We start from the raw sequence: 24,212 nt of genomic DNA on the forward strand, positions 1-24,212 counted from the left end.
TCTTAGTTTTTTCCTTCTTGTTAAAATACACTTGTTGGTTCGTTGATTCCATATTAATCCTTCTGTAGTTTAACAGGACAAGCTATTGCAGCATCTGAAAAGTGGAGAATGACCTTGTATTACAAAACTTTTTGAAAGCTAGACGCAGTTTATGACGAAACAATCATAAACGGCACAAAATCTAGGTCATCGGAAGGTTAACATTCGGATTTCTTTCGGAGCTAACGTCATTGAGCATAAAGCAGATCGAGAATAAAGCTCAAAATCTCGTTTCCTCGTATCCAGATGACTTGGAAGACACGCTGGTGGCTGAGCTCATACAGTTTGCTGCATTTATGCGCACCCAGAAATCGGTGAGTGTGAACGAGTCAGCAGAGCTTACCATGTACAAGCTTTTGTCGTCGTTGAACCTTTCTCAAACATTTCCAAACGTCGAGATTGCTTTGCGCATCTATCTGTGCTTGATGGTGTCTAATGCCTCCGGCGAGCGGAGCTTCTCAAAACTGGGAATAGTCAAAGGAGAGCTGCGGTCCTCGATGAGGGAGGAAAGGCTAAACATGCTGGCGCTTATGAGCATTGAACATGAGGTGCTGAGCAGCCTTGACTGCACTGACATGATCGAAGATTTCGCGCTTGCTAAGGCTCGAAAAACAGTAGTATAAGTAAGCAGCACTAGCGCAGCATTGACAATATGCCAACGTTAAGTTGATCTGGATTAGCCTTTTCTTCATTAACTCCGCTTTTCAGGCAATATTGGTATTGAATTGTGTTGGTGTTACATAGCCTGATGTTACTCTCGAGTTTTTACGATAACACGTCGTTATTATTGTTCATGTTCATTAAAATTTGGCTGACTGCGTCGAAAGCAATAAAGGCTCTTTGGTCGGTCTGATTACGCGTGTACGGTGGAGTCAGAGTGTCGAATGCATATGTACCAATGCCTAGAAAAAATAGGCCTGTTTTTGCGCTGCAGCATCAGGCCCAGTTTCGTCTTAATCCGGCCCTGCCTGCAGTAACAACCAGTCAACTAGTGGACTATAGTCAGTTAGTCACCTCCCAATGACAGAAATCACTGATCAATGTTGTAAAAAGCTACACTAACACCAAGCATGTTCTAGAAAAACAGGCTGAGCAAATTATCGTGTCACATTAAATGAAGGTTTACCGATAAGTTTAAAAAATAAAGTTATTGAACCATAACCAGACGAACACAGCTCGTATTGCTTTTCGAAAAACGATAATTAATGAGTTAGCCTGCCACAACGAATATCAAACACAGATAATGTTGACTTTAGAAAGAAAGACGTAGGCTATTGAGGTGCGATCTAAAAACGGGGTCTAAATGTGATAGCGTGTAGGCCCTCTACCCAGTGATCGATTTCGAGTAATGGGTAGTACCAAATTTAAGTCATAAGTAGAGTAGACAACCGGAAACAGACATTGCCGTCGGCTGCAGCGTGGGTCAGGTGTACGTCGGAAGGCGTAGACCGATGCATAGCGCTCAAGTCCGCTTTCCCGCAATGCAGGATAAAGATAATAAAACAAACTATAGTAAAATAATAGCGTGTATTGTAAAAAAAAATGGACGATCTAACCAAAGTTAGATCACTTACACAGTTTTCAGTTCAATTACGTCATTAATACATTGTTCTGGAACTTTCAAATTACAATTAGCCTACTCCCAAATGTAATAGATTACACGTTTCTGTTACAAAAATTAAATGTTTTCATATTTATGTTCATGGACGATTTTTACAGTTTATTACAATTACAGTAATTGATCCAGCTTTGGTCCTAATATCACGTAAAACAACAAAAATGTGCGATCAGTGTCACTTGAGGTCAAGTTTATCCGGAAGGGCAATCCATGGCCACCTGGAGATATCTTTAGGTAGCCATGGACAATCCTAATAGGAAAAGAATAAGAGAAAATGGTTGGATTTTGTTTAAATGTCTATGAAATGCAATCTCAAAAGAAAAATTATTTAGGTCTCCAGCTTTTGATCACGTTCTCTCGACATCTGCATTTCACTAAACAAATTGTAACGCCTTTGTAGCCTACAGTATTGCAGCATATTTGAGCTTTGCCTGTTTTTGTGTCAACATTATATATTTTCTTGCAACTATTTTATTTTAAAATGTATTTTTAAAAAACTGTTAGTAAAAGCGAAGTAGCAAGTAGGCTGCACTAGAAAATTAGTCTATTGTCATATCCAACAGCATGTGACAGCCTAGGTTACCAGTTTTATTACAAAACGACTGGCTAAGCAGCATAAAAAAAAAACAATGTGAAGCATAAAAAGCTTTGTACATTGTGCAGAAAAATCAAAGTAAACTGAAAAGAAGAGTTCTTTTTTGCCACCATTTTGGCTATGGGATTTCGAAACAATACGTCAGCGAATAAGAAGTTTTTACTGCTATAAAAACGTTCAAACAACACAATCGATTTTTTTTTTTTTATGAGTATAACATCAGTTCATTGCTTTAACTTTAATACTGTTTTATTTCTTGCTGTCAGGCCCGTAGCCAGCCGGGGGCCAGGGGGGGCCTCGCCCCCCCTGAAAAAAATTTTGCCCCCCCTGGCAAAATTCCAACATTCTCGAGCAACAGCTACAATTGTAATGATTTTGCCCATCTTTCCCATTGCAGAGCTCCAACCTAGGCCCAATTAACTACAATTGTTTTGTTTAGTTAACAGCTAAGATGATTAAACAATTTCGCCCCCCCCCCCCACCCCCTCCTTTGGCAACCTCAACATGTTCAATTCAACCAAGGCCAACACGTGTTAGGTTGGTAGAAAAATTGTCAGAAACTGTGCAAAATGAAAATATTTTGAGAAAGAATGATAACCTAACAAAGATGGAATGGTTTTCCAGCAGGCCTACAAACCGGTACAAATTAGGCTATTTGATATCAGCTGTCGCTATTCTCGGTACCATATTTTAAGGGTCAGTGATAACCAATTTGTGCAGTGATAAACCAAATTTGTGCAGAGATAAATCGCAAAATGTGCAGTGGTAAAGCAAGTGGTTTTTGAAGACAACGCATACAAAATATAAACCGTAATCTTTTAAGCAGTGTTTATTTTTTCTCTTCAATCAGTGTAAATAAATTTTGTTTCTAGTTTTCTAATCTGTAAAGTGTTCAACCTTGCAGCAGATATTGCTACATTTGGATCTAGCACTGCCGTTTGTGAGTGTGGATTCTCAGTGTTAACAAGGGTTGACGCTCCCACTAGACGGAGCATGTTACAACCAAAATAGGCAAACTTGGTGCTTATGGCCTTTGAACATTCTGTATCGAAATCTATCGATTTAGACTTGTTTGTGAGACGGTTTGCATCCAAACATCCGCGACTGCAATAGACTAGCTCACGGGTGTATAGGCGGAATGTAATCATATATATCAAAATCCTCGGCACTAGCTTCTTCGAGCCAGTTAAAGTTTTTGCTCATAACCAGTGGCGTAGCCAAGGGGGGGGGGGGGGGGGGGCTCTCTTTATGTCTCTAAAACAAAGTTTGCCTAACTTTAAACGAAACTGCAAAGAGCGAGTTTTGCCATTACCAAACATTCAAATATCTTAGCCTGGAATTAGCAACAAGAAAACATAGAGACTTGTAGCTTTATTTCCGAAAAATGCCGAAGAAAACATGATCTTATCTTTTGCTATGCCACCGGACAGCACCATTTTACAGGAATATTCATACCCACATTTTTGTTGAAAATACTCTCAAAATGCACCAAATTCAAAGTAATTTTTCAAAATTTTCTGGGGGAGGCCCCCCAGACCCTCTGCCGCTGGGTGTCGCGATAAGCGAAACTCGCCGTCAACCCCACCCCCTTTCAAAATTCCTGGCTACGCTACTGCTCATAACAAGTAGCCTAACGCTATTTATACAACAAGTCAACAATTGCTGTGTTATGTTGGTCATTGGAATATGGTTGCCGTGATTTAACTAGCGGATAAAATAAGAGACCAGTGTTGGGCTTAACACTAATCTGATATATTGCAATTTTTGTGGATACCGGTATTTAAGAGGTTAAAATGCCAAAATCATTTAAATTTTTTTGCCCCCCCCTAACAAAAAGTTGGCCCCCCTTAGCTCTGCGGTCTGGCTACGGCTCTGCTTGCTGTGCCCAAAAATGACATTAAATAGATCTTCAACCTGGCTGTGAATTTCCTGTGCTTTGAACAGACCCAAAAACAAACACACAAAAAGTTTAATGAAGCAAAGCATTTTCGTTAGTAGGTTTCATGGCGGATACGCGTCGTTGATACGTTGTTGTTTGTTTCTTTTCTATCGAAAAGCAGGGTGGTTGTTTGTCATGACAAAAATTTGAATTTACGCTATGAAAGTTCCTGGAAGGGTTAGATGGCATAACTGGCTTATGGTTATAGGCCACATGAACGTCAGTTTTGTTTGTCAAAATTGTCACTTGCTTTTAATAAACAGAAGCAAGCTCTTGTTGATCGGGTTCTGTTGTATTGCTGGGTAGTGCCATGTTTGAATCGTAAAATTGTCAGATATTTTTCTTCTCGAGTACACTTATCGTCAAAACTGTCGCTTGCTCCGGTCAATGAAGCTGCTACTAGTTTATTTGTATTTTCCGTTTTCAATACAAACGTTATAATTTCTGTCTGGTTGTTGCTGATACACAGAAGAGGATTGCGAAAAGTTATTATATCCGTTTAATTAATGTTTTGTGAGTGCAATTACTGTTCTGTTTCATTCTTTTCTTCAGAGGCACCATTTTCAATGTTTTTAATAAGACTACCATTATGAGAAGGGTACTTTTGGTAACCACATTGGTCCATTTCTTTGCAAGAAGGCAACGGTATTAGCTGATCTTCTCGGAATTGTTGTTGGCTAATGTCGTGTCTGCCACAGTTAGGTGAACCGGGCGCTTCTACAAACCCCGTTCCTTTGCCTAAAGTTTGATCTTGCAGTCGGGTAGAGCATGATCCTGACGAGAAAGGATACGAATAACTTGGTGGAGATTCGTGTTCGTTCAGATTACCGACCCTGGAAATGAATCATTGTTACAAAAAAAACTGATGTAGCTTAATACAGTATACGTAGTATTTGGCAATACATTTAACAAATTCAAATCTACATCTAAGCGCTTTTGATGTTAGCAAACAGAAAAGACCATAAATTGAGTTTATAATCGTCGGTCTTAAAGCAAACTAAAGTGTATGTTGTGGGTTGCATTTTGTGTTGGTAGTTCGCAAGACTTCATTAAAAACCTAAGCAAGACTTGCACCATTATTGTAGCCTCTAAAAATACCAATATTCTCACATCGTTTGGTGCGGTGCTCCATTATATGGGGCGTACTGACCGTTGCTCCCGTCTCTTACGACGCCGTTCAAATGCCGGTGAATTCCCTGCGCTAACTGGGACGTCATGCGGGTCGTGCTGCCACTTTCCCATCCTACAAGCTTTGCGTGGATATCCTGAAAAGGGATAAAGACCGCTTTGTAAATTACATTTTCTAACGAAACTAGTGTTTCCATATATTGTACTAGAATGTAATCCAACAAAGTGGCAAAAGATAACATACTTGAACAGCTAGCTAAGGTAATTTGGCAAAGCTGCAATTTCAAATGCCATATTGTATGTAGGGTACAGCTTTAAAATCAAACAGTTAATACAATTCCTGAATTGCTAAATTATTTCACAACCATGTTAAATTAAACAAATTTGCAATGCATAACTTTCAAAAACAAAACAAACTAACAATCGCTTTCTTATCATGGCCTACTTTAAACTTTGGTCTCATGTTGGCTTGTGAAGACCAACATTCATGCATGAGTGAATAGATCTTGGCTGGACATTGGTCCGGACAAGAAAGTAGTTGACGACGAGAAATCATGTCCAGCACTTCGTGGTTGCTGTATCCGCAGTAAGGCTGCAGACCGTAACTGAACATTTCCCAAAGTAAAACTCCAAAAGACCATACTGCACTTTTGGCGGAAAATTGCCAACTCTGCAATGATTCTGGAGCCATCCACCTAAAAGAAACTCGAATAAATTTGCACATCGGTAGAAAAGCTACGCAAAAAACGCAATTCCAATGAACTGCAACAGTTATAATTATATAGAACATTACTGTATGCTAAATGTTACAATACAAGGTCAATAACATATCAAAAATTTGTCGAATTTTTTTACCTGATAGGCAGCATTTGACCCCCTTTTGGTGACCGGTAATAACTTGATATATATGATTCTCTGACAACTCCCAAGTTACTAATTTTCATATCCATATTTCCACAGATTAAAATATTACGGGCAGCTAAATCACGATGAATAAAGTTATGAGTACTTAAATATTCCATCCCAGCAGAAATCTGAAAATGCAATGATTGCCTCAAATAATGATCTCAGAGCAGCTCCTTGCTCAAGTGACATTTAATTTAAGTTGACGTAGTAAACGACGTAAAAACTTAAATTAGTTTTTAGCAAGACCCAACATTTTATTGTTTGACAAAGTTTGGCATCATTGAAATGAACTTTCGAAAGCCCATATAATGTTTCTGTAGCTCCGCGGGCTCTGCATACGTCTTTTCATAATTGGTGCTGGAATCCGTGTGACCTAAAAGGCTCGTAATTTTTTCTCTGCGTTGCGTACAAATCCTCAGGCTGGAATTTCACAGAGAGCATGCTTGCACTCTTGCATTATGTTGTATTCACATGATTTCGCGTCTATCTGCGTTGTTGGTCTGTCGTGTGCTGTGTGTAATAATAAGCCGGGGCCATGTTTGCAGTCCAAAAGCTGTTTCTTAAACTGCAACGTCCAGCGTCTTAATTTTTAGTATGAAAACCACACCAGCTCAGTGGCCGAGTGATTTCGCTTTCGGCTCTGGTGTTGGTAGATCTGAGATCGATTCCAGGTCGGGTCAAACCGAAGACTTTTAAGAAAAAACGGTACCGATTGTATTATATCCTGCACAGCGCAGTGAGAATGAGTCAGGTAATAATGTGATAACACCGTAAACCTGATATAAATTAAAAATGAGCCCTGTCGCTAAAAGACCTTAGCTGTTGTACAGCGACAATAAATAAAACCATAACATTATTATTAGTATGAAAACTAGTAGGAGTCTTAACTCTTGGTATGTAAGTTTCGATAAGTAATAGAATGAGTTGGTTTTCAATACCATGTAAATTTGTTATATTATGTTTCAAGAAGTTTCAACGTGAAGTCGAATGCACTAAAGTAGTTTCAATAGTTTTCAAGATGAGCAGTAACTGCAGTATGCTCCAACTGTAAAAACTCTCGTTATGGGCTTCACTTTCAAGGTTGACTTCAAACAGTTTTGCACTCCGTTGTTGGCTTAGTTTTGTCAGACCGATCTTACCATTTTTAGTTCCGATGTGTCAAGTTGGCTTGTGTTATCGCAATAAACTTCTACGAAGAATATAGACGCCGTTCTCTGTTCATCCCCACCATTACCGTGCTCGGAATGTCGTTGCACTACTGCATGGCCCATATTATTATTATGGGTGGCCCATATTTAAATAGTGCCGCTACTTTCACATATTTCTAATGTCTACTTTTCAGTAGGTTGCTTCAATTCTAAACTTTTAAGTGAGTGAATTTGAAAAATTTCAACAAGAAAAATTGTCTTGTAACTTCACGAAACCGTAGCCTACCTGAATTCCCATTTTAATAAAATCTACGTGATCAATAACAGAAGAAGTGTGGCTACTGGCACTGCTGGGAGGTTTAGCAAAATCTGCTTGTGGCGAATGCAGTATCAAATATTCGTGTAGGTCGACTCCATCTGCATATTCAAAGATCATACATCTCAGGGAAGGTTGGACAACCACAGCCTGAAATGTAAGGATGCTGCAAATCTGGTGAACATTTCTAATTTTTCCATTTATTTCTAAAGCAATATCGACTGCATCTCCAAATTCCCACTCAACAAATGTACTGTTTGCAGTATTACAGTTCAGGTACCAAATCTTAGTTGAGTTGAAAATTGAAATGGTAAAACGTGGTCTTAACAATCTAATAAAGGCAAAGTATTTGAAAAACTCAATATGACTTCACTCACACAAATAGCCTAAACGTTCTTTTAATAAGAGTAGATGAAAAATAGTACATTTCTGGCAGGCTTGTTGTGGCAAATGACTATTCTTACTTACTTTCATACATGCAACATTAGGATGCTGAAGTGCAGAGAATGTCTCCATTTCCAGCTGAAAATCATGCACTTGAGCGGAAGTCGCTCTATCCAACAACGTCTTTACGGCAACCTAAAATTATATACAAGATAATAAGCGAAAGTGTTTATAAAGAAGTTTCTAGGTCATTTAACACTTTTTAATGTAATTATTAAGCTTCTTCTTCTTCGTCGTCCTGTCAGCCTCTGGAGCCGAGGGTCTCTTCTGGGACTGAATAATATATGACTAATGACTATACATATTTATACTAAGCTTGTTGGAAGAAATTTATTTAATAAAACAAAGTGGTGACTGCTTGGCGTAACTACAAAATAGTCTGAGAGTGTTCTGAATAAGACACTTTGGTTTTCATGTTGATGAAGCACCACATTGAGTCTTGCTGCAGCATCATTGAGCCACTCACCGGGTCATTAGGACAGTACTGGAGGTTGCTCAGAATCTGAGCTTTAAGAACTTTTCCAAACTTTCCATCTCCTAGCTGGCCAATCATGTGAACAACATTAGAACTCAACTCTGGTACTTTTGCCTAAAAGAAAGTGTTTGCATATTTTACATGTAGGCCTATATTGAAAATTAATTTTATTCATTTTTGCAGTCGTGAGTAAATATTGACGGGCTATACATTTCAATTAAGATATTGTTTATTATATTCTATTCAGCTCAACCTAGTGTAAATTATTATGAGCAGTGTGAACAGTTACAATACACTTGCATGTAAATTAAATTAGTGTGGTACTCAAACTGTCAAAAATGCCGTAAAAGATTGATAAACCAAAATCCTGTAAAAATGACAACCTTTGAGGAGAGTGTCAATTCACTCAATTGTCATCATTGGAAATCGTTTTCCACAACTAAATGTTTTCATTGAAACTTCTAGGATTTAGGCTAATGTTTTTGTAATTTATCAAGTGCAATGTAGCTTACTGTTATTTCCACTCATGGAAATCATCCGATTTAAACAAGCTCGTTGCATGAACAGTTGAACACCTCGCAAGTGCTTTCAGCAAAATGTTGCTTACAAAGAATAAATTCTCTCAAAATAAACAAAGTTTAATTCACTTTTTAATTATTTATTTATTTATTCACCTAGCTCTAATTTACATTTTAAATAATTTTTAATTTACCAACCCACTTTTTTAGCAGATAGTGCCTTTTTCTCAAGTTTTATTCCTTTGGTATGTTGTGTCGCTTTTCCTGTTTTCTTGCAAGCAAAACAGAATATGAGAACAAAGCATCCGAGAAGAAGAGGAACACTCACAGCAGAGATGAGGATCATGATGAGATCAGGATTAAGACTTTGGTTGAAACCTCAAAAATAAAAAATACATTAAATTGCGAAAGCAAATAATCATGTGGAAATTCTTTCTTAAAAGCAGCCAGAAAATTCTTTATATACGTTGATTGTAAAAAAAGAACTAATTTTCTTGCAGTGCAGAAATTTGTTTTTTTTTTGGTCAAATTGTAAACGAAAATTACAATATAGGTAGCCTACAACGAAAGCTTCAAAGAAAAAAAAATGAAAAATTTACAGTTGCTTACTGCATAAGGGAACTTGACAATTTTCTTTCACAGTTTTATCATCATTTACAAAACACCATGGAGCATCTTTGCTGTCCCCAGGATTTCTACAAAAGTTATGTCCACCAGAAAGCTGCGGATGCTGGGAAGGCAATAAAAACATAAAAAGTTGCATTCACTTTTATACTGTCAACTCGTATCGCTAGATTAATTCAATAAAAAACAACTTTGTAAACGCGGTTTAGCTTTGTGTAAATGAATTTAAAAAAAACTAATAGTTTATTTTATGTGTAGGCTATAGCGCAGGGGTTCCCAACCTGGGTTCCATGGCCCCCTAGTGGGCCATGGCCCCCTAGTGGGCCATGAGCCCTTTCAAGGGGGCCATAGAAAAATTTGAAAAATAATGATTTATATAATTTATCATCTCTAAGTCCACTCCAACACTGTATAACAAAAAAAAAAATTAAAATATAATAAATACACTAATACATATTAATAAAAATACTGCAAAAACAAGCTCAACCATCACATTAACTAATTCATGTACTATCATGTTTATTGTGTGTTGTATTTATATCATTTTATCGTTCTAACTACCGGTTACTGTAAAACAAGTTTTTTAATTGAAATGACGTTTCTTAATTTTTTCAAAAGGTTGAAAAAATAAGGGGGCTATTGATTTTTTAAAATTTTCAAAGGGGGCCACCGGGCCACGGTGTAAAAAAGGTTGGGAACCCCTGGTATAGCGTATAATCGAAGTTAGAGCATCATTGTTTACTTTTTTTACAGGTTAAAGCGTGAAAAGTAAATCGTGTGATAATTTTCCGAAATTTATCTTTTTCGACACAGCACTTCAGAACCACTCTCTTTTCACATTAGAAAAAATTCAAAAAAATTTCAAACAGCACATAAAACGCAATAGATTGAGATTGAGTTCGATTTTAGCACCATGATCGTTGTTTATTTCAAAAATGTAGACACAAACGACTTGTTTACCACAGCGAACACGCAGCATCAAGCTAAAACAAGTGGTTTGTAGGCTATCCACATTTGTGAAGCACATAAAATGTTTATCTTGATCCGGTAACACGGTAACCTTGAACCCGAAATAAAATTTGTACTCACTTCAAATAACATTCGAGAAGGCCAGGTTTGACAAGTATTCCCGTTCACAGTTACGCTCAATGTTCCTCTGTACGACACTCCAGTGTCATTGTAGCACTTGTGCTGTCGGTTGACCACACTTGGCAGACCGATCCGTGTACAGTGGAGATTGGAGATTGAAGTTGATGGAAGGGGAGAGCAATCCGCTTGTTTAACGATTTCCTGTTAAAATTTCTGATGCAATAAGTCGGGTATAGCAAGTTTGTGCAATAGGCCTACGTGATGTATATTGTACATTAGGGACAGTTACAGGACGCACAACTCCGTTGTTCCGCCAACATTAGAAGGGTCAATTGCCAACTTGACACTTTTTTAAGCTTTGCTGGTGACTTGCTTCCAACTAAAAACCTTAAATTACTTTAAAAACAACTTTACTCTTCTTATATAACCTATAAAACGTACAATATTTTGTAAATAAAAAAAATGTGACCCTTCTAATGTTGAGGATAAGCCAAAAGCGGATGTAGTTTCGCATCCCTATGATCTACAGTCCCTAATTGTACATACAGAAAACATGGCGCGTTTTCAATTTAAATACGCAGGAAACTTACAAGCGTTCAGTTTTAACACAAAGTAGGCATGAAATTTTAAATAAGCATTGATTTAATAGCATTTGAATGTCATAATGTGATGTTTAGGAGCAACCCACCGAAATGAAAGAATTAGACGATTGCTGAAAGAATTCCTTCCTGCAGATGTCGTGCTTCAGCAGATCACAATCTTCCTGGCAAAGTCGAACAGCTTTTGGGTTTTCAGTTGGCGAGCCATGTCTAATATCGCAAGGGGGGAAAACGTAATAGCAGAAGGCTGCTTTTGCATGAGACTGACATCTCACTGAAATATCTGGTGTCGCAGCTGGAATACAAATGGTGACATTTAGTAGTAGCCTACGTTTTCATTTTCTAAACGTAGACGTACTGTTTACATTGGTAAATTACGAGACAAACTTAATATATGACCTGGTTTGCAGGGATCGTACACGTTCCGTATTTGTAACAACTACAACATAAAAAAGTTTATTTTAAGTGGTAAGATTTTCATGAAAACTGGAAAGATTATATCAACTTTTAAATATCGTGTAAGTTTGTCAACAACAATTACAGCAACAAGTATTGTACAGCTTTCTCTATTCACCACAACTGACCAATCACTTTCAAAGCAAGCGTGATCTTTTGTTCCATGTCAGGTTGTTTCTGGAAAGCCTCCAAATACACGTAATCGCCGTCTAGAAATTCACTGCAGGCGTAGCCTTGATAAAGTTCACACTTTCCTTGTAGAAATTTACTGTAGTTGCAAAACGATTGTATTTAACGTTCAATCAACACAATTACTGCAAGACGTCTTTTACTACGGTGTTTGTCAATTGTTATTCGTAACAAATACAAGCAAACAGTATTTTTAACTTCAACTAAATGCTATATTTTCGTGAGGCGTGGTATTATGATGTAGTTGTACGCCTTTAGTTTAGTGTTCAGTGCATTGTTTTTTTCGATAAAAATGATTATAACTGATATTAGAAGTAAGCTACAGGTGTGCCAAAGGGAAAACGCAAGATACGAATAAACATTTCTTTTTAAAGAGAAATTTGCTCGAAGTATGATATTGAAAAAGCAGTGTATGTCAGATGAAGGCAATAGACTCATACTCTGATGCACACACTTGTGCTTAATCTTTCCAGCATAGTTGCCATTGAGTGGTCTTTACATTTTACTTTCACTCACTCGTTTATTGCATCATTCCCTCCATCAGGTAAAGAATCTGGTATATAAAATAGAAGGTTGGTAACACTACTCTTTTAGCCTGTAATTGAACGACTTTTAACAGCTATTACAATTGTCGCTAGTTTTTATTTAATTATTTAGAAACTATTCTGCGATAAGCGGAAATGTGAAAGTATTCAAGGTTTACTATTTGTGCAAACATTGGATTTTAATTTGCAACCTTGCAACTTGTATGCTTCTTCCATGAGTCAAAATTGTTTGATTTCATGTCAGTGATCATCTGTTCGATGTGCCAATGTGTTTGACTGCGAACAGCAAAGCCTAACTTGTGGAGACTTACTGATAAACAGACATGCTTACTTTTGTTTGAACTAGTGCAAATCAAAACAGCAAATTCAACGTTTGCAGATGTTGAATCAATGTAAAAAACGACTGATCTGGTGTCTGGGATAAGAAAGGGCCTAAGATTAAAAGCGTAAAATAAAGTAAAAGATTAATGTTTGTTCTCGTTGCCGAAGGCGAAAAGATTAAAACAACAAAGAGTGTCAAAACAAGCACTTGGGAAATAATAACATACGATAAGGCGCATTTCCATCTCTTTCTAAAAAACGGTTTGTTCTGTTCTGTGCAACCATTTTTCTACACAGTTTCAAGTTTTGATGCAGCGCTTTCGGAAAAGCGGGTTCGACGTGTGTAAGAAAGTTATCATTCTTATGTCATCCTCAGCCATGCATACAAAATCTCAAGTTATTGTGTATGCATGAAAACTATACATTGATACATCAATAAGGAAGATGTTTAGTCATGTAATTGTCATTTTTGTAAGAACACAATGTAAGAGCCCAATTTCGCGCTTTTTATGATCATGCGTGACGTGCTTTCTTCTCGTTTTAAATTATAAGACTTTCCTGACAGTCGCAACTCAGTGATTCTCAAACTGGAGTTCAATTTTGCAAAAGCCTCTTGTCCAACATTATTAAACAAACTAAGTGATATTACAAAGGTGTGGAAATGTATAAGTTACATGACTGAGCAGGCTACCACTCTGTCCATATGTCTGCAACAGATCTTTGCGTTAATCGGTAAAAACCCATAAGAAAAATTTGCCGACTAGTAAATATCCATTCAGAAAATATCCTTTTTCTCGAAAAATAAGGATATTTCCCAGTCGTTTTTTTTCCGTATGAATATTTTTAGTGTGAATTTTTTCAGTATAGATTTTTACTGACATTCGATCTTCGAACATTTACGGTTTTGTTTTGTCAAATCGGTCGGGTTCGCATTGTGGGTTTGAATTTTGGAGTATAAATTTCTAGGTTTGAATTGACGCACAACCTAGATCACACCCCAGCAATCGATTACAATCCAAATCAGGAGCGTTGTCTGCGTGTGAATTGGCTGCCAAACATCGCCGCAACCTCTCAAAATGCTAAAATGAACAATAAATGTGAAGCGTGGTCGTACTCACTGAAAGAAACTTTCAAAAAAGCCGATGTGTGCACTCTCCTAAATTTGTTTGACACTTCACAGCGGTACAATCCAGAGTCCGTTGAAAAAGCATCTGATATCTGAAGTCGAGATCCCCAGCTTTTATTGCGGATGCGAACCCGTGGATCAAAGTCATCTATTATCTTTAAATTATCTTTGTACCTGCGTGAGAAAATAGGTGAAAATTCATATGTAAAATATCCACGAGGAAATTATCCCCTCTCTCGAAAAATTTCCGCCTACAGCATTTGAAGAATATTTTCTGTATGAAGTTTTACCGATTAGGCCTGTGTTATCCAGTTGATAAATTAGTGGTACAATGACTTGAGGTTTTCCGCCTTATGTAGCCTGAAAATGCCATATAAATGGAAGCAAAGGAAGAATGATATTTAAAATGGAAATACTGTATGTTAAAATTGGCGTCAAGATTTCATAAAATGCTTATTTTTTATTGAAGTCATGGGGAATAGATAATGCGGAGGTAGACCTCATTCTATTTCACTCTCTTAAGACTACTCAAATAGTGCTTCAGATTATTGAATGCAGAAGCAACATGGAATAATCAAACATCTTTTGTGTCAAGAATAATTGGGTTAACAAATTAAAATCGATCCACAACGACAATTTGAAAGTTTGTTACTAAGCATGTTGTTAAAATGCTAATAATTAAAAGTGACATTAAATCTTGTATCTGCTTGGCACTCAGCAAAAGGAATAAATTCAGGACAATAATGTACTGAGCTGCGCCTCTATACGGCTGCACTGACACTGTCTGCTTTATAAAGAGCTGAGTAGCAACGCATAGCTGCAATGAATACAGCGTTATATAAAAACACACATAATTAATTATTATTACAAAAATAATGACAGTAGAAACGACTGAAAATTATTACTAGAAGTAAAATCAAAGTAAAAAGCAAATTGAAAAACTTGTCAATATATGCCAAGTTACCACGTGTACGTCACATTTTGCATCGGGTAACCGTCCACTTTACACCTGAAGGACGCTCGTTGTCCAGATTGAAGGGTTATGTTCTGCATCTCTTCTATCAGCGTGAGAAATGGCTCGCTATCTTTTTCTAGGAATGTAAAAAATTGAAAGGGCTGTTTATACATTGATACAACTTCATCGGTTAAGAGGAGACTATAAAAAGTCTATTGTTCGTTTTCGTTCTCATCGATCGTTTTACTTTGTGTGTTGAATAATGTTATGTGCTGTCCATTGTCCAATGTCCACCAGTTATCAGAGCTCACGAAAATTTAAAGAATATGTAAGGCCGCTTTTACACTAATTCCGTGATAAATTAAAGCTGAAGTGGGATTTGTAATGTTAACTTCAACAGTATAATGGTCTTTATAATTTTCTATGGATAACCTGGGAATAATTTAAATGTGTCATCGGGTTTACTGGAGTGCTGCTGGCGCCAAAATGTGAAAGCAGACCATCATATCAATAAAAATAATCACACAAGCTAAAGTTGTAATTAAACCATCACGACCAGAATTATGTAATGTAACTCGAATTTAATAGCAGGATTTTGACAAGCAAATTATAACGTGTCGAAGTTCATACCAAATGAAAGAAACCTTATCAGTGTGTGTGATTGTTTGTCAGATTTCCAGATGAGCTTAATTCAGCTGATAACCTAATGAAATATGTTGAAGCGTATTTCGGATTTCTCAAGTTTGACCAGTTTTTGTAGTGTTAGACAAGTCAACTGTTTCTTATCAGTTTGGCCACGGTTTGACTACAGGCTGCTGCTGGACTCGAAAACCGCTATTAAAATCATTCGAAGACCCCTTTCCCGTTGTCATTTACTTCTGAGATGCAGTGTAGGCCTACTTATATTTGACAATTGTTTTTGTAAAATATGATTGGTTTGCATGCAATGTCATTTTACTTTTATGTTGTCACTGTCACTGCATTGCACAACAAAATACATCAATCAATAGACTATACAAGCCTTAAGTTGTGAAACTTCAATTCAGTTAGATTTCGTTCAAAATGAGTTTACATCTATTAATTGACAGAAGGCCGTTTTCAAATAGACTCTAGACTAGAGCCTCAAATAAGAAAATTTTCTTAGTAGAATATTGCGTACAATTTTTATTAGCTGTCGTTTCTGATAACAGTCCGTTTTATCTCTACTGCCTGATTTCAAACACTTCCATTTGTTTTAAAAACGTTTAAAAAAAGAAAATAACTTCTGGAAGTCAACTCCTCCGGGAGTGGGGCAAATAATGTGTTTCCATGCAGCTGGTAGCTCACGAAATCTGAAGGCTTTGCTTGTCACAACCCGCAGAGAAGAGTTGGCCATTTAAGCTGTGATTGACAGGTCATGCGACAGCTATTCTGTTCTAAAACGTCGTGGACAAAAATAATTCAATTGATTTCTAATTTAATTTCCAGTTTATAATTCTTTTGAGGTTCTGGTACTCTTTTTATTTAAATACCGGTACTTTGTTGTCGTTTTCCTATTCCATAAACTGCTGTAGGCCTAACACTTTACACCATCAGGTTTAATCGATGAATATTCAAACTAAAGAATGCATAATAACTACGCAGCCAAGCCCGTTCTTCAACAGATGTAGACGTTAAAGCAATGTCAAAATTCACTTATTTGGCGGCTTGATAATTATCGCTGAGTTACTTTATCATTTTGAGCTCTTTTAAAAATGTCACTTCATCAATACAATCTCAATTTGTTTACAACGTGCAACATAAAAGCTTGCTCTCACCACTCTCATTTGTGCTCAAGGTTGAAGCAGCAGATCTGTTGAAAATGTACAAGTAAAGCACTTCAAAACTTGAACAAGTTTGTTTAGCAAAATCAATGTGGCAATCTAGGTTAACAGTGTGGCTTATGTGCAAATCGCAGTTGACTGTTAAATGCATCTTCTCTTATGCTGTTTTCTACGAAGTCTAATGCAAAGAATTTTCTGCTGGAAAGGCGAAGTAGTGAAGAAGCCTATTGCTGAAAACACAAATTTTAGACATAGCTTTGCCCAGTCAATAAACACACTTGGAGATTAAAAAACTTCTATCCGCATCAGCGTTATTCGTCACAAAACCACTCACAATACACTATGTGACACAGCAGGTCTAACGAGAGACGTTATGTTCCATTACTATTTCCCTAGTCACCAGTCAGTTAAGGGTTTGTACAACACATTGCCAAGCGCATATCGTAACTGACCTGATATGCCGATGACCGTTTGAATCTTGATTCAACCTCAGCTTGTGAAAGAAAGGATTGACTCCATTGAAGCTGTCTTGTGAAACAACTGCAACAACAAAAAAATTGGCATATGTTATACGTTTAACACAAATTTTGTGACAAGCAGAGCTTGACCATGGATGAGCCAGCCTCAGTTAAATGCGATCTACTGTAGAAAACTGGCAAGAAATTTGAGAACCAGACTTTCGTTTAATTTTATGTGATAACAGTCGTAGCTAATTCTCCGGCAAAGACTTCGTGAACAACTAGCCGTTAATTATTACAACGCCAATGAGATAGTAATTTTTTCTCAATATTACTTTTACTTAAAACAATGCAGTATTGTTGACTCAGCGGACAGCCGAATTTGGTTCATTTAAGGATCTGTAGACAAACAGTTTTTGATCAGCGTTTTGTAAAGTCAGAAAAATAACTCGATCTTTAATTAAAACATGGATGATAATAACCGACAAAAAGCTTCAACAAACCAAAAAAATCGTTTTCTAGGGTTGTAAAACTGTTAAAACAATGAGTGATTTTAGTGCCCCCCGTATTAGATTTTCAATTACCTGCAACTTTCGCAAGTGTTGACTTTTCGTCAGCTTTTAATTTAATGGGGTTTGCAACAGAAAACGGTGAATTTTCAGTTTACGTTCTTTTTGCGATGCTTTCTAATGGTCTGCAAGCTCTTTCGTGGTGACATCGACATCTGTAAGTTCTGCTTTCTATATTTTGACGAACCTAGTTTGCAGAACATTCCAGAAGTTGAATTACCATAATAAGAAATTTGGTAACTAGAAAGTGCTGCTTTTACAGTCTTGGAAGTTGGGAAACCAATCACAAACAATCCTATCTAATACACAGCTATTGAAACGTTTTTTTTTTATCCAAATGAATCGAACCAAATTTTTTCCATGATTGAAAACAAAACGAAGGAACAGAACTTTCTGTCGTTTTCGTAAGATCGTTGTTTTGAAAACTCGTAAGACCGAATTTGGGCAAATCGTCAAAGACCCAGTGAAAGGACACGCACTTTAGAATTTAAATATTATGGCGCTTTTTACGATCCGACATGTTTTGTGTTTTCTTTTCATTTCGAACGCATTTATAGAAACGACACAAACAACTCAGAGGAAAAACAAAGTACATTTGTTTCAAACAGGCCTCGCGCAACCTTCCTCAAATCAAATGTTTCGCCAAATCTTGCTTTTGTTTTAACTGGTGCTTGCTCGGTTTGCAGGCCTACTGTTTGTAACTAAAATAAAATTCCACTTACCTTTGTCGACTAGAAGAAAACAAAAAATCGGAACTACCACTTTGAAATGCATTTCGTGATTGACGTAGTTAGAAAGCATCGTAGTAGTTAGAAATGTCGAAAACTAAATTGTTTCGTCCAGTGTCGTTTAAATCCAACTTGATTGAGTCAGCGAGACAATACTACATAACTTGTCACAGATAAGCTCGCTAGAATGAAACGACTGGGTTGAAATCTAATCGGTTATCACCATGCGTACCGTACCCAGTTAGCAAAATTCGCCATTTCACTTAATAACAACGTCTGCGGACGTTGAATCAACGTAAAAATGACGGATTTTTATGTCTGGGTAGTGAAGCAACGTTAAACATAAGAAAGTTAGCAGCTTCCCCGTCAGCAAATCAAATACTTTTTACATTGGTTCAACGTCTGCAGACGTGCTGTCAATGTGAAAAGTGATTGATTTGCTGGCTGGATTTCAACCGCTGCAAATCTCACAATATCAAAAACACTCCATTGTGCCATGAAACATTGTTGAATGCTTACCATGACTTCTAAAAATGCTAAAGAAATGTGATGCCAAAATAAATAGGCTACTGAAACCACATCACATGATTAAAAAAAAAACCAAGTAGTTGTAGGTTTACCTAAACCTAAGTTTTCTGTCTCTTCAAAAAAACGATTTAACGGCCACAATTTTGATTCGCGATACTTTTCTGTTCAAACTATTGCTAGAAAACTTTTGTTTGGTCGTTACCTCAATTGACACTTCAGATTTCTGTGGCACCTTCTGAAGTGCGAAGCTTTATGAACTAACTCGCTTTCTCATTTCGTCCTTGCACGTTTCTCTTAGAACAGGGGTGTGCAACCTTTATTACAGGAGGGCCAGATATAAATAACTAGGTGAAACCGCGGGCCGCACGTTTATTTAACATATAATTTCTAGTAGTTGCATGCACAAAAAAGTAGTTTTTTTGTTATTCATGTTATTCTTATGGCATTATTAGGGGTTATTTCCTTGCAGAAATAATAAGTTAAGACCCATAAATTTCTGAAAAAAACTGCTATTCAAATTATTTTATTGTCACACCGACTTTAAACGAGTTCAGTGAGAAGTTTGCAGCTGACTTCTTTTCCCGACGGGTTTTTCCAAATTTACTTTAATGGAAGTGCTCGCAATTCGAAGTCCATTTTTCAAGTGTTCGTCTGTCAAAACCGATCGATAGGGAGATTTCATGACGCCCATTTTAGAAAAAAAAAATTGTTCGCACAAATACGTTGAGCCAAAAAGAGCCATTTTTGAAGCAACGGATTTTTTCAAATGTGGAAAGTCATCTTGGTTAAGATGTTTTCGGTAAAAATCGCCAAAATTCATTTCTAAATACTTTGCTTTCAAATCCGTATTCTCTTGAAGATCAATCAGTTCAAATTATATCCGCTGGTGCTTTGTCAATGTCTGTGTCAAATGGCGAAGAGAATATACCAAACAAATATTCATGAGCTTTGAAGTCCTTGAAACGAGCCAAAAATTCATACAACAATTTTTCAAATTCAGTTTTCTTCTCAGGATGCATTCCATAGTCTCTCAAAGTTGGAAAGTGGAAAAGATTTCCTATCTGTATGTGAGCTTTCCAAAGTCGTAATTTGTTCGTGAAGCGTTTTATGTTACCATACATTTTTACGTTCCAAATAATTAAACACGATGGTTTAGCGGTGGCCGATGGGAGATTTCTAAAATAGGTAACAGGAAGTGCGAAATCTACAATAATCCACTCCACAATGAATTGTTCAAACGTAGCCTACCAGACTAAACTAAATTGTAAACCCGTTTCGCGGGCCGCACACAATTCAAAATTGGCACATCTTTGCGGGCCGCACAATTTTTCTTCGCGGGCCGCATTTGGCCCGCGGGCCGCACGTTGCACACCCCTGTCTTAGAACTTTGACACCCTGACCCTCTTTATAAGTGTTCTACACCAATAGAATGAGTCAATTTAAATTACGATTGAAGGTCTACCAACTCTACAAGAACAAAGTCGTGACTTTTTCGGCTCTCTTCTATTGTTTGTTCCAGCCTAATAAATCAACATAATTATTGAGTTTCTTGTTTCCCAATCAAACAAAGCGGCAAAAACAATCAAATCTTGTGGACAGATTATACAAGTCGGATCATCGGTTACTTTTACCACTGTTGCCTGGTAACTGCTGAAATTAGAACAACTTCATGGAAATGAAGGTTAACGGTAAAAAAAAGAAATGGCCTTCTATTTCTTTCCGAAACTAGATTTGTATGAAATGACGGGATGAGCAGAAAAGAAGTGAATAAACGACGATTTAAGAATTGTGAAAGTTACTTTTGTTCACATTAAATACGTAATTTAATATTTTGAAAAAATGGATTTAGTATCGTAATTCTTGATTCTTCCATTTTTTTACCTTTCGTGTACCCTTTACAACTAATCCTGCTATTCCATGCACTCTGTTAAATTGTTAAAAAAGTTAATCTAATTCTAAAGTGATCGTTTATGAACTCATCAAAGTATAATGTAAGCCCGGATACGACAAAAGTACAAGATCCATGTTGGCTCAGGGCCGGATTTAGCTGATGGGGGGCCGGGGAACTTTTAGATCGAGGAGGCCCCGTGGAAAAAAATGTTTCGCGCCAACGGCGCGAAAAGCAACTCTACGTCTACAGTAGCATTAATCCAGCACCGCACAGCATTTTGCAGAAACTTCAAAGGCTGAAAAAAAAAATAACACAAAATCACATTTTTTTCACATCGGGAGCCTTTCAAAAGGGGGGCCCGGGGCACCTGCACCCTTGCAAGAGTTTCCGTTTCACAATACTGTTGCAGTGAGGAGCTGATAAGTTAAAGCTGAGAGATTTTCTAGTAAATTGCTGAACAAGCATCGCTTAAAATCCGAGAAAGTCATAAAATCATTATTTGCTAAAAAAACATCTCACAACTTTCTTATTTAAGGCACCCTACTCTGAGAGGGCAGTTTCGCCTCCAGTACTTCTAGAAACCCATAGTAAACATGAGTGAAAAAGAAAATTGGAAGTAAAAAAATCAATGCGCCATTTTAAATAAAAAAATTCACTCCATTTAGCGTCATCTAGTGGATGGATTGCAAAAACTGTGTTTGGAAAATTGAAAAATATTTTTAAAGTTTAAATTCATCAATTCGTCGAAGGATTTTAAAATGCTGTATCTGCATTATCTGGTCAACCTTTTATATAATTCTGAAGCTTGGAGAGTGTCACAAAAAATGGAGAAAGGGATCGATGCCTTTGAGCTCTGGGCATACAGGCAAATGATAAAAATTTCATGGAAACAAAAGATCACTAACGATGAAGTACCTTAAAATTCAATTCAAGCAAAATTTTCTTACAAATAGTCAAAAGAAGACAATTGAAGTATTTCTGACACACATTAAGGCAAAACTCGTTCCAAAGATCGTTACTAGAAAGGAAGATAAACGGTAAAAGAAACAAAGGCAGACCAAGAATGATTTGGACAACAAACATCAACTAAATGGACAAAATTAAGTAGCCTAGTGAAAGTTTGTTTGTTTGTTTATCTTTATCCTGCATTGCAGGAAAGCGGACTTGAGCGCTATGCATCGGTCTACGCCTTCCGACGTGCACCTGACCCTCGCTGCAGCCGACGGCAATGTCTGTTTCCGGTTGTCTACTCTACTTATGACTTAAATTTGGTACTACCCATTACTCGAAATCGATCACTGGGTAGAGGCAATTATCGTAAAGTTTCTTGCCCAGAGAAACAACAGCAAGTGCGGGTGGCTGGAGTCGAACATGCAGGCTCTCGACTGCAAGCCCAAGTGCAGTACGAACAGCTCATGGTCGAGAACAATGGCGCATTGTATCCAACCCTCAATACGAGGAAGGAACATAATGATGATGAGTGGATGGAATTGTTCACAGACAGCGATACTTCGATTTGAAGTGTCAATTAGTTTACAATAAGTCACCACCACCATTAGGCTATCACAATTAGTCACCAAGGGAACAGTTGGTTTGCGTGTGACTTCATAAACGAAGAAGCTTCAAGATCAAGCGGTAACCTACTGGTTCGACTCTTGCGGTGTGCGCTTGAGCAACGCATTCTAAGGAATGCTCTTCATTTAGCGGCACCTGAAGGATGGTATAATTTGGAGTCGCCACAGCTAGGTCTCATGATGATGCCATTCTGCAGAAGACACACTTCACCGGCCCTGACGAGGCAGGCACAGACAGAACACGAAAAGCAAGCTCTTGCGCAAACACGAAAGTTTCTGGCCAGAATCGCAGCGTGGTTTCGACTACTTGTGAAGTACTTTGCACAGTGTCAATATAGCGATTGAACTGTTTTCTTGTCGTTTTCTTTTCCATCCGCCCCGTATTAGTTTGCATTTATCTCAAGTGTGCTTAGCCACAAGCTGTATCGTTTTCGAGGGAATGCATACTTCATCATCACTTAAAAATACACGCTACAACATCAATGTTGTCACTTTTTACTTGACTTTCAACGTTGCTAAGCTCAGCTTCCGCAGTAATTGCATCTGTAAAGACAGCCTATAACAAAAAGCATGTGCTAAAAAATGGGTGTGCACTCAGTGAGTGCGAATATGTTAGTCTTATAAGACACTAACATCCCAAACAGTAATATTCGTCCTTTTTATGTTGATTCAACATCTGTAAACGTTGAATTAGTGTAAACGGGAAAACCTTTTGCTGTCTGGAATGTTCGCGACCACCTGATAATAGGATTGGTGCAATTTGTAAAAGAACGTAGTTTGTCACTTTAATTCTCCTCTAACTTACTTGTTTTTGTTCCTTTATTTAAAAACAACTTGAGGTGTTGTGACCGTGCCATATTTTAAAATGATTGTCCTGCTTTGGTATCATGCACGTTATAACCAGGGTTTTGGAGCAGGCGTAAATGTTAAACTGCTCCAGCTCCGGAGCTCTCTTTTATCATAAATTAGCTCCAGCTTCGGAGCTCATTGATACCACTGATCCAGCTCCGGCTCCATTATGTCAAAAACTGAGGTTTAAGGATGAACGTCAGTCAGTAGTCAGTAACCATCGGTTGCAGCTATGAACATGTGACTGGTCTGCTCTGCTGTCAAATCCCAAGCAACGTGATTAGTTAGAAAAGGTGGCGCCAAAGAGGCAACAATTCTTGATTTTGTGAAGGGTTGCTGTTGAATTATGTGAACTCCGCCAATAGTAGTAGCATAACATCATATGAAATACATCGGAGCCGGAGCTACTTTTCAAACAACAGGCTCCAGCTCCATTTGAATTTTACTTAGAGCTCCGGCTACTTGCTCCGGCTCCAAAAAGCTCTAGTCATAACGTCCGCGTTTTGTCGCTTCTACCTTCTTCTAAACCTCTGCTATGTTTGTCATATATTGTTTCTTTCGTTGTGATAGTCAGAAATAAAAAAAAACTGAACTGAACTAACAAATACTGCCATTGCCATTCCTAGGTACGAAAAAACAACGATAAAACATTACACTCCACGATTTAAATTTAATTAATACTGTAACACCAATTACACAAGGGAACACAATTTTTGTTGACTTCGATCTAACAATTGTTTTTGACTAACTTTTGGGCGCTGAATCCAAAAATGACATCAGTTT

The 24,212-nt window shown here is 37.4% G+C and overlaps 1 protein-coding gene across 2 annotated transcripts; it reads right to left on the reverse strand.

Moving 5' to 3' along the window:
• Positions 1–3,695: 3,695 nt before the first annotated feature.
• LOC145773637 (inactive tyrosine-protein kinase transmembrane receptor ROR1-like) lies at positions 3,696–18,684 on the reverse strand. Of its 2 annotated transcripts, none has more exons than XM_082584813.1 (18): positions 18,582–18,684; positions 17,285–17,372; positions 16,827–16,861; positions 15,040–15,166; positions 14,068–14,249; positions 12,600–12,636; positions 12,023–12,162; positions 11,528–11,733; positions 10,840–11,040; positions 9,736–9,856; positions 9,329–9,504; positions 8,600–8,722; positions 8,158–8,268; positions 7,660–7,839; positions 6,175–6,353; positions 5,765–6,014; positions 5,302–5,456; positions 3,696–5,024 (listed from the first exon to the last, which is right to left on the reverse strand). In XM_082584813.1, the coding sequence occupies exons 1-18, from the start codon at positions 18,658–18,660 to the stop codon at positions 4,715–4,717; spliced, it is 2,700 nt and encodes an 899-aa protein (XP_082440939.1). In that variant the 5' UTR covers positions 18,661–18,684; the 3' UTR covers positions 3,696–4,714. The 2 variants fall into 2 exon arrangements, with proteins under 2 accessions (XP_082440939.1, XP_082440938.1); XM_082584812.1 differs by having other exon boundaries at positions 5,741–6,014.
• Between the last annotated feature and the right edge of the window lie 5,528 nt (positions 18,685–24,212).

The sequence above is a fragment of the Aplidium turbinatum genome, chromosome 1, assembly GCF_918807975.1.
Source record: "Aplidium turbinatum chromosome 1, kaAplTurb1.1, whole genome shotgun sequence".
NCBI classification, from domain to species: Eukaryota; Metazoa; Chordata; class Ascidiacea; order Aplousobranchia; family Polyclinidae; genus Aplidium; species Aplidium turbinatum.

Coding starts and splice junctions, on each gene's coding strand:
- LOC145773637 (XM_082584812.1), bottom strand. CDS start 18,660: ATGCTTTCTAACTACGTCAATCACGAAATGCATTTCAAAGTGGTAGTT. Junction 8,269..8,599: donor AGTACTGTCCTAATGACCCG/GTGAGTGGCTCA, acceptor ATATAATTTTAG/GTTGCCGTAAAGACGTTGTT. Junction 5,457..5,740: donor GCCATGATAAGAAAGCGATT/GTTAGTTTGTTT, acceptor ATCCCTTTTCAG/GATATCCACGCAAAGCTTGT.